At 37.0% G+C, this 11,592-nt stretch overlaps 1 protein-coding gene across 11 annotated transcripts in view; it reads right to left on the bottom strand.

Annotated features, from left to right (window-relative positions):
• Positions 1 to 1,620: 1,620 nt before the first annotated feature.
• RBPJ (recombination signal binding protein for immunoglobulin kappa J region) overlaps positions 1,621 to 11,592 on the bottom strand; it is a 270,633-nt gene continuing 260,661 nt past the window's right edge. For 6 of the 11 annotated variants that reach the window (XM_015138101.3, XM_078001481.1, XM_015138099.3 and 3 more), the window contains 4 exons: positions 7,666 to 7,806; positions 6,483 to 6,638; positions 6,020 to 6,123; positions 1,621 to 5,850 (listed from right to left, as the gene is read on the bottom strand). In XM_015138101.3, coding sequence (XP_014993587.1) covers positions 5,535 to 5,850; positions 6,020 to 6,123; positions 6,483 to 6,638; positions 7,666 to 7,806 — 717 coding nt within the window. In that variant the 3' untranslated portion in view covers positions 1,621 to 5,534. 11 annotated transcript variants of the gene reach the window in all.

The following is an 11,592-nucleotide window of genomic DNA, read 5'->3' as shown; positions in this document are numbered from 1 at the left end:
CATACTTACCTTTTTAAAAAATTTCCATAGAACATCAGAATTTAAAGTCCCTCCCTCAAAGCAAAACAGCATGTAAATTCCAATAGTTATAAAATAATCCATTTGCATTTAGTATGCTTCTTACAAGAAACTAGTTACAACCTTTTCATTTTTCTGAGTATTTACCTGCATTTTCTATAAACCAAGATTAGTCCTGAGTTCTATATAGGTGAACGTTACAGCTTCACCTAACTCTGTTGAATACCTATGTGCCAGGCATATGGACAGCCTTACTCTGAACACAAAGAACCACGGGCATAACCGTCCAGTCTTATAGGTCCTGACAGGGCTTTAGGCTTACAGCTCGACCTCTTTGATGAAATGGTCTCATTTGTACTTTATATACAACAGCTTCATCTGTCTTCCTTAAATGTTTTCTAGTATCAAACTTTCTGTTAGGGTTTCCTTTTTAGTGTATCTTTCCAGTTTGTTGCTGCTGTTGTTATTTTAGAGGGGAAACTTCACTCTGCGCCGACTCATTAGATTTGGAAACTAAATTGGCTTGCACATCATCATAACTGGTGGCCATCTAGGGGTTCAATGACCCCAAAAAACCAATATATTTCACGTTATTTTTTGTAAGATTAAAGTAACCATGCAGTACTTACAGCAAGGAATACAAGATTATTCTAAATTCTAAATCAAGTGACTCACTATCAATCTCAACCTCTGGAGGCCTCACAATTCAAACCCCAACTACATGTTTGTTTCTAACTTAACAATGAGTATATAACAAGATGTCTTTTGCAAAATCCTCATAACTTAGATTCTTTCTTTGGGCAGGTCAATAACAACTGAACTTGCTATGATTTAAAAATTATGGGCTGGGCATGGTGGCTCATGCCTGTAATCCCAGCACTTTGGGAGACAGAGGCAGGCGGATCACCTGAGGTCAGGAGTTCAAGACTAGCCTGGTCAACATGGTGAAACCCTGTCTCTACTAAAAATACAAAAATTAGCCAGCTGCAGTGACGCATGCCTGTAATCCCACCTCCTGGGGTGGTTGAGGCAGAAGAATCACTTGAACTCGGGAAGCAGAGGTTGCGGTGAGCCAACACTGTGCCACTGCACTCCAGCTCAGGGGCGACAGAGCAAGACTCTGTCCAAAAAAACAAAAACAAAAAAAAACCTTATGTAACTTCCCCATTTACCTTTGTTTCATATTAAAGAATACTATCCCCACTTCTAGGACCCCCCCTCCCCATCCCCCGAAAGACAAACTATTATGTGTTCCTTCCTATACCAGACAAAATGACCATCTTATATTGGAAAAGCAAGTTATTGCTAAATAATATTCTCCAATTTTGTTGAAATCAGCTTTAAATGATTCTGATTCGAGAGATGCCCCTTGAGTGACAAAACCCATTTCACCATTTACATGGGGGGAAAAAATCTCTTTAAAGCACTACATAGTTAAAAACATTGACATGGAAATTAAATTAGTAGAGCTATCACTTTGATGTGATGTACATGGTAAGATTGTAAATACACCAACTATAATATAGAATTTAATTTTATCTTTATGAAGTATTCTGAAATCAAAGACGATAATACATGCATCAGGCACATTCGACAGAAGACTTTTACAATGGTTTACATTTCCTTTTTATTTATTCCTTGAAACTGCTCATATTGCAAGTTTTTCATGGATGAAATATGGAACTGAGCAGATTCTTTTTTTTCTACAAAATTATGGTATAAACTTGCTCGATTTTCTATCTTATTGCTAATAAACCTTACAGGCGCACAGTTTGTAAGATAAACCCCTTAAGGACTGAATGCGTAGAGCATGCTGCAAGGTACAAGAAATAAGCTAAAAATGAGCATATAAACCTACATCTGGACCAACACAGTACTGAATGCTGGCAAACATTTATCACGACACGGGGAAATTAACAAAAGGAGATACAGTTCAGTCCTGAAAGAGTTAAACAGAAACCCTACTATATTATTGTTTCTAACCATCCATCCCACATTGCAGTGCTTGAAAACAAAGTGTAAGTCTGGCACAGAAAATTACACACATTTGTTCAGTACTCATCAGAAACACAGCTGCTTTTGAAATCAAAGTAACTTGGTTACTAACTGAACAGCATTTTGTTTCAAAAGGAACCTCCTCCCCAGTGGATTTTCTGGTTAGCATGACTAGTTAGGTTAGTTCTCAAAAACGGCATTGGAAGTTTTTTGTGAAAGCACAGATGGTACCAGTTTCATTAAAAACAACAAAACAAAAAGAACTAACCAGTTATGATTGCAGATAAGTCTGTGCAGTAAAAGTGACAAACATTTCACGATTAAGTCATGTATAAGGATGCCTTTAATTGCCACAGTTTAAAGAAATGAGCAGCAAATTTAGATAGCATACTAGTGTTCAACTCTGAAATCACTCAAAATATAAAGGGCATTTTTAAAGCTTTTAGCTTGCCTTCTCAATCTATGTGATAAATTAAATGGAACAAATAAAAACATATTGGATCAGAGACTCAGCTTCTAAGATGTGTATGTTTAGAAATTGCATAAAGTCATGAAAGCATAAGATACATTTCTAAAACAGAATTTTTAAAAATTCAAACATACTATAACTGAAGCACTCACCATTCTAAGAAGAGAGTCTTTCTGCGGGTAAATGATCAGCATGTCTAATAATGCCATTACTGGAGGGGACACAGTCTACTATAACCAGAGGACAAGGTTCCTATAAATTATCATACTGAAAATGATTCACAAAACCATGAAAGAAAAAATTTAAGCAGCTGACAAAAAAACCACTGATAAACAAAAAGCTACAATGCACAAATCGTTTCACTTTTTAGTCTGTGGTATAAGAATGGCCAAAAATAGGTGGGGAAAAATGCCTGTAAAAGTAGATTCTTGGACTTTTCAAAAAAAGAGAGAGAGAGAGAGAGAGAGAAAAGGGTTTACAGTATAATATTTCAATTATCTTATGGAAAGAAACAATAAAAATAAAACAAACGTTTGTTAAAAAAGCACAAGTTCATTTTAACAAAGTCATGAACTTGAAAAATTATTTTTGAGCTACAAAAATGGGTAAGGAATAGTTTGTTCTTCAAAAGTATCTCTTTTGTTATTGGTTAATTTAATATGATTCCTTAACTAAATACCAAACCTAGGAAGTGGAGGAAACTTGTGGCCGTTAAAGCAAAGCAGCACTAGGAACATGTCCATGCTCTGAACAAAAGCACTGTGTAATGACTCCTGCCGTGACTCCACAGAGAGGAATAACTATTACTCAGAAATAAGCGGTCTGTAAGAAAGAGACGGTGAACAGTTACAACAAAGAAAGATAAGGCCACAATGAGTTCTGCCCTTGATCACTGAAACAGATTTAAGGTGTGAGGCAGGATTAGCTTATAAGAGAGATGTGAGTGACTGGAGCAGATTTGAAGAAAAAAGGCGATACAGAATAAAATGCAGCCTGGGGGTGATTAAAAAGGCTTGCAGTAAGAGAAAACTGCAATAACTGATTTAATCACCTAACGTGCTTTACAAATGACTTTCCCCTTGAAAACTGAGGAAAAGGCGATTTAAAGATGTTAGGAAGAATATTTACAGTGGCATAGTCTGAGCATAGAGTGAGTGATGAAGACAGCGAAGCTGAAAAAAAAAATGCTACTAATAATAATTTCTAAAAAGTCTATTAATGGAAACTTTTTCAAAACAGCCCAGGACACCAGAAAGACAATGTTCTGTAGGGAAACACTGTAGGAAGTTACAGTTTTGCATTCATAAGGTACTGTGGCTCCTGTTTTATGGGACAGTAAAAGCTTACCACAATCTAGAGGTAGTTTTTACTCTAAGAGGGATGATTGTATTACTAGACTGTGTCGTATAACATTACATATGTGATTCCTGTACTAAATGTAGCCCAATGAGTCTGCTGCAATTTCGAAGAAACCAAACAAAAGCATAACCAAAGTTCAGGAATGAAAGCAAGGTAAAACTGGCGGGTTTAGCATGCAAGGCCAACATACAACCCTGAATGCAACCAAATCTCAACTGAAAAGAAAAGAAACATTTTCTGAGTTAGGAGATGTTTGTGGAGATGCTCAGTACTGGAAAAGAGAAAACAAACAAAAAAGGCAGAGAAAAAAATGAAAACATAAGTTACATTTGCATTTTATAATCTTACAACTATCTGTTTCTAAAGTACTGTCTTCCAGCTATTTTAGTTGATCATCTAATAAAAGCATCTTATGTTTTAAGATTACAATGATGTTCTGGCTAGCTACCCCCTTCAACCCCCCCCCAAAAAAGTAAAGATAATAAAACATGCTTTTGCTGACATTTTCCTCATTCTACCATAAGGGCACCATCTACCAACTGGTAGCAAATACTTCCCATATTTTTTGTCACTTGCCAACAAGGCAGAAAATACCCTGCTGAATGAAATCACTGGGAACTTTCCAAGTTCAAAATAAAATGTTTAACTTACACATAATACAAGTTATGTACAAGATTAGGAGGGGGGAAAAACCTGAACAAATCCTGGAACACACATTATGTATTTACGTTATGGGAAAAGGGGAGAAAACACTTCAAATATCAACATGTTCTGTGCCATTAACTCATTAATGGCTAAATGGCCACACCAAATTGCATGTGAATGTTAGAACCTCTTGGATAACCACTATAAGTCCATTTAAAAAAAAAAAAAAAAAAAGGAACACACAGAAATTACTACCAACAGTGTCTGAGAAGAGAGACTAAGTTAACATACATTGCATGTATTGCAGGCAAGGCAGAGGCATTTTTTTTTTAAAGCTTTTGCACAGACTTCATATAATCTTAAAAAAAAATACATAGGCCTTTACAAGATTTGACTTGCTGAAATCCAAACAATTTTGACTCACGAAAAGTCCTAAGACTTCAGCTGAAAATAAAAGAAAAAAGTTCCAGCCTAGACCAAAAAAAAAAACCTGGAAGAGTATGACAATTAGATTAAACAAGCATGGTCAGGCTTGGAACCTGAATGTATTTTAGAGCAAAAGCTCAAAGGTAAGTGGGGAAGAGAACAACCTATTTGGTAACAAGGTGTACTATAATACCGTGATATAAAAAAAGGTATGGTGAAAATGTACCTTTTACTAAAGCTTATACAATATACAAGTTCCTTGGTCCATAAAAACTGTGTTAGATTTGTGTCTTCTAGTTTGTTCAACTTGTATTCCAGCCACATTATTTACTTCTTGCCCATTTAAACAAAACCAAACAAAAACCAACCAACCAACCAACCAAACAGTTGAAAAACTTGATTTCCAATAGTTTGTACATTTTGACTTTTTTTTTTTTTTTTTTTTTTTAAACTGTGGCTTCTGCATTTCAAATCAGCACTTGCAGAGAGATAACGGGGTTTTTGAATAGTATCACCTGGTATGAAAAGTTCCCAAGAAACCACAAAAGATTGTTCATTTTTTCTCCTTTTTTGACTTTTTGCCACACTCAAGTCAGTTTAAGTCCTAGCAAAAAGACGGTAGTTAGGATACCACTGTGGCTGTAGATGATGTGACACTGGTTGAATTTGTGCTGGCGTTTGTGTAACTTCCCTCGCTGTTTGTGTTTGATTCATTAGGGGGCACCTGGCTTGAATTGGCTCGAAGGATTGCTCCTGCTGCACTGCAATGTGGCCGCGGCCCTGGTTCTGGTGTGTAGGTAAAGGTAAGGCTGGTGGAATAAATGATTCCATCATTTCGGACCAAAGTTACTGGAACCTGGACTGGTTGCCGGACCCATCTCCAACCTTGACGGAATGCAGAAATGTCTGGGACGACACAGAGCATACTCTCTCCACACCTGAGGAGGAAATATAAATCACTTAAAAGCACTTTAAAAAGCAAAGTACATGTTAAAAATGAGACTTAAGACAAGGTTGTTTAATACATTACAATCAATGCCAGGAAAGAATCTCCTGTACCCACACCCCTCACAACCTCTGGATGATGTAAAAAGTTTTATCAAATACCTGTACATAGTTTCAGCTTCTACATCCCCAAACCACACTCGTAAATTTGGAGTGAAATTCTGTCCTGTAAGTTCAAGCATTGCTACGTCCCCACCGCCATTCAACTGCAATTCATAGAAAATCACAACACTGAGAAAACTTTTCATTTTTCATTAAAGTACACAAATTAAATTCTCATTCAACTTCCATTTGTTTAAAAAAAAAGGGCAATTAAAATGTTTTTTATTACAAAGCTAGCTAAAAACATTTCAAGATAACACACAAGTTTATTTAAATTTAAATTTTCTGGCAAGTATGCTCCTCCTAATTTTGTTTTTTTAAAAATCAACAAATGGTGAATATAAAAATCCCCAAATCACACAATTGGAGAAAAATCAAAACTCCCATGAAATGAAATGATGCCAAGTCATAGCTGAGAGTAGCTGCAAAGAGCTAAAGGCCAACTTAGACTAGGCAGTCTCACCTGAAGGCTCTCTACGACAGGCACAGGTGTGACTGGGGCAAGGACAGGGCCCATTCCCTCGTAAAATGTATACTCTGCCTTATCTGTGCTAATGATTGTCCAGGAAGCGCCATCATTTATCATCTCTTTATTTGGTTCTTTTGGACATGGAGTGGCCTAATAAAGAAAGAAGTTTAGAAACTAAGTTTTATACAGTTTGCATACAGTTTTATACAGTTTGCATCTCTTAACTCAGACAAGAGTTAAGAGAATTCAGTAAAAACTTATAAACTTTCTAAAGCATGGTGTTTTGCCCATCCCTACATAAACACAAACAGAATACTAATACAGAAACCCCACAGACAGCAGTTTTTCTTATAATACAAACTATTTCAGTGACATATTAAATAATAATAACTTTCAGAGCAACCATGAGTACACCAATGCAGGTACAAATTTCATTAATAGCAGGTCAATATCTGTGATGTAAATGGCTGTTTAAAACTCTTCGGGAACTCCTAAGAAAGAGAATGGGGGTCCTCATGCTTAGGCAACAGCTAGAAGCTTATGCACGTTCTATAGGAGGGAATCAAGATGGGAAGGCAAAGCACCTACCCCTTCCTTAACACACCTAGACCAGGGACTCAGCATGCCCATCAGTGTGTGTGTGGCCATCTCTCTGGAAAGGAGTTTCACATGAAACTGTGACTATCTTATTAAATCATCTGCCCATGTCATAACCTCATGAAAGCCTTCTGAGTAAATGTAAAACATTAGCTTTTAAAGCATGTCATCGTTACTATCTTGGGAAACCACGATGTAAATCTGATGAGATTTTGAGCCTTCACCCAGAAAAATGCTTCGTCTATACAATGTTTGCACACAATTTCAGAAGATTCAATGAGCACTGAAAATCTATTTTTGGATATCCTGAGGGGCTCTTTGTTCTTCAACTAAGAACCCTAGAACTAGATGTTAACTCTTTCTCTGAGAACGTTTTCATAATTTTGAGTTCTTCCTTGAGGAAGGATTGCTTGCATGTCTGAGGATTGTGTGTTAAGGATGCTCATACCTGAGATCCCTATCTGTGTATAGCTTCATGCATTTGTATATAATTAACAGCAAATGAAAATTTCATATTTTTGCAAGATGATAACCTCACAGTTTGTATATTTTAGATTTCACCAGTAATTTAAAAACATACCTGAAATTGAATTATTCTTTCTTGAGAAAGGCACAAGTACATTCTTTCTGTATCCTTAAGGTAAAACGCACATTTATGGAGTTGTGACACAGGATCATCTGCATCCAATAATGCGGTCTGCTTATCAACTTTCCTAATTATCTATATTTGACAATTAAGAAATAAAAGGTCATCAATACATGGAAAGGATTTTCCTTGTGTACATCAAAAGTACATAGAAGTTATATACTGTATAATAATACATCAGTTATTTGTCATATGCCTACTATATAAAAACATTCACAAACAAAAAGACTAGGAATGAAAAACACTTTTAGATTGCAAGCAGGTCAGAATATAGAAATTGTTACCCTCTTCCCTGAACATCTAAAAAAAAAAAAAATCAGGCAGGCAGGCACTTGTTTTCTAGGTCAGTACTTTTCAAACATTAATGCGCACTGAAATGAGCTGGGGTTCTTGTGAAAAACACAGGTTCTGATCTAGCAGGACCCTTGTGGGGCCTGATATTCTGCATTTCTAACAAAATCCCAGGCGATGTTAATACTGCTGGCCTACAGACCATATTTTGAATAGCAAGTTCTGATGATATTTTCCAATAATATGCATAAAATGACAAATATTCCAACATCAAACGGAAAAATCTCTAGAAGGCTACTGTCAGTGCAAACATCTTATATCCATTATCCAAAACTTACGTATTTAAAAACATAACAAAATTAAACTCATTTTATAGATTACAAAATGGGCTTAGAAAGGTCAGATAAATTGCTAAAAATTACCAGTTTAGTAGCTGAAGGACCAGAATATGTCCTGATCCCAGGGCTGGCTGCCTGTCCAAATGATCTCTAAATCTTATAATCCAACTAGTCCACAAAACACATGAATATCTGAAAGATAATACTATCAAACCCTATATGACACTTGACACCTAGAATTAATGGCTAAGGAGATGATGATGATGAAGAGCAAGATTGGACACGGAACTTTTACTCTTAGTTTCCTTCTCTATCCATCACTTCCAACAACATACAAACATAACTATCGCTCACCTCAGAACCAAAAGTAAAGAAAGCCCTGACTACATGCCTGCCCTCCCTCTCACTACCTGTTCCTCCGGAAATGCCTCTTCCTGTCTCATCTCCTACAGCCTCTCCCCTTTTATCTCAAAGACTCCACTACAACTGCTTTTCAAAGCCACCAAGGATTTCCAGACAGATGTATCTCATGACACTTTTCTGTCCACATTTTAGTTCATTTTCTCAGAAGCTCTCAACACATTTTGCCTTCAGAACCACACCTGCTCCAACTGACCTTTAGAGTGCCCAGAGGCGAGTTCTCAGCCCTCTTTTCCGCTCTTTATAATCTATACTGTTTAAAATTTAAAGGTTGACAACTCCTAAATTAATTATCTCCAGACTTATCTTCTCTCCTGCATTCAACTTGTATGTACACTTAACTACCTATTCAACATTTCCACTTATGATGTCTAACAGGCATCTCAAGCTTACCATATCAAAAACAGATTTTTTGATTTCCTCCTAAACTTGATCCTTCCCCAACTCATCTAGATCAATAAATGGCACCAACATTCACTCAATCCAAAAACCTTGAGTTATCCTTAATGCTTTGCTTTCTCTCATATCCAACCATCCAATCTCCCAGCAAATTCCGTCAGGTCCACTTTCAAACAAATCTGTCACCCCTCAACACCTTACTACTATGATCCTGGGTCTAAGATACTATCAACTCCTGCCTCAATTACGACCACAATCCAAGCACCTGTCTCTCTGCTTCCACGGCCACATCACTATGCTCTCTTCTTCATCCAGCAGCCAGACGTATGCTTCTAAACAAAAATGGGCCGTTATGTTTAAAACCCTCCAGTGGCCTTCTAACATAGAGAGATAATATGAAGTCCTAACCCTAGATACAGAGAGGGATCCTACAAGATCTTGCCTAGTACTAATCTTACAGCTTCGGTTCTTGCCACTTGACCTCTCCTCCCTCCACTCCAGCTCCATTGGTTTCTTTACTAGTCATCACACATCCCCTGCCTTCAGTTCTGTACTTGTTCTGTTTGCCTGAAATGCTCCTCCCTCAGTTGGCAGTTCTTTGACTTCATTCTGGTCTCTTCAAATACTGCGCCTTCAAAAAGACTTCCCTGACCTCTCTAAGCGCTCTTCCAATTCTCTATCCTTTTATTATCTTGTTTTGTCTTCTCATCACTACATAAATCCTTTACATGGATATCTGGCTTATCACCCTACCAAAATGTAAACTCCATGAGGAGAGGCACTCGACTTTGCATGTCAGAATTCCTCAGTCATGAAACCCCTAGAAAGATTTATTTATCAGCATCTTAATAATGGTACTGCAACTTTTTCTAGTAAGTTAATGTTTTATTGCAACATTTTAATATAAAGCCATACAGTTTTGAGTGTAAAAACTTCAATTAATGACGACTTTCAAGTAAGGCAGACTACTGGTACTTTACAAACAACTATAAATGAAAACACTGTTTTAAATTTGGGCCTGTCTTCTAAGTGGTTTGTATTATAAATTATTGGGGATCAGAATCATCCTCCTAAATTGTGCTTCTGCAGTACAAGCATTTAACACTAAAGCAAACAAACATCATCCTTGGAACAGAGAAAATGAATGAGAAGAGAAAAAAATGAATAAATGCTGATTCAGATCTTGTGCTTGCTTCTGTCTCCTGCTCTGTTTTTCATGCCCTTCATTCCCTAATGTTACCCTTTTTATTACAATTTGTCTCAACTGCAAAGCTTTACAGATTACTATTACTATACTTCATGTCTTTAGCTTATTGCATTGACATGGGAAATAAAATCACCTTGTACAATCATGACAGAGGGCAAAAAAAAACAGTAACACAGAAATGAATCACTGGCTTAGAAAATTGTAGATCAACCCGGCCTCTGCTGAAATGGCCCCAGAAAATAAAAGCCAGTGGAATATTGCACCAAAAAGATAAATAGAAGGCATGTTTAGGAACATTAATACTAAATGTTCTTCTACTCACCCAACCTCTTCAGTTTGACCTTGAATGAAACTTACTCATAAATCCCCTTCATCTTGAATATAAATAAATTGTATTGTTTCAGAAAAGGAGAGGGAAAATTGGGAGGGGGTGGCACTATAGAGCACTTTTGTTTTCATTTAACTAACAAAAGCAGTTTTTACAGTTTAAGATCTCCTTTTTAGTGGTTGTTGAGATAGGATCTCACTCTGTTGCCCAGGAAGTCCAGTGGTACGATCACTGCTCACTGTAGCCAGGACCTCCCAAGCTCAAGTGATCCTCCCACTTCCGCTTGAGACTACAGGTGTGCACCACCACGCCTGGCTAAATTTTTTTTTTGGGTGGGGGGGGGCGGCGCGGGGTAAAGACAAGGTCTGACCATGTTGCCAGGGCTAGTCTCGAACTCCTGAGCTCAAGTGATGCCAGGGCTACTCACCTCTCCTTCTCCTGCCTTCACCTGTTGAAGTGCTGGGATTGCAGGTATGAGCCACCATGCGTGGCTGAGTTTCAATGTCTTCTATTGAACAAAAGCCCTAAATCCTATGCTCCTCTCCCAAAGTTAGAAACACCAATTTTATTTAAGTTTTAATAAATCTATCTTCTTGTGAGACAGTAAGCTAACAAAAATTATGCTTATATTTTAAAAGAAATATGAATTTCTTCTTTATGAAAACTTGGTCCTACATTGGGATATGGCAGGTACCACAAAAAAATGAATACATTATCTGAATTAGTAAAGAAAACAAATGTAATTTATAGTGCCCTCTACTGAACATCTTCAGATAAACAGCTAAAAAGGAAATTGCCACCAAAATATATTGGAAATCATTTAAGAAAAAATCATTAAGAATGTACTTGTAAAAACTGGCTAATTACCTTAAAGCATT

The sequence above is a fragment of the Macaca mulatta genome, chromosome 5, assembly GCF_049350105.2.
Source record: "Macaca mulatta isolate MMU2019108-1 chromosome 5, T2T-MMU8v2.0, whole genome shotgun sequence".
Classification (NCBI taxonomy): Eukaryota; Metazoa; Chordata; class Mammalia; order Primates; family Cercopithecidae; genus Macaca; species Macaca mulatta.
This window is presented reverse-complemented; position numbering and strand designations above follow the sequence as displayed.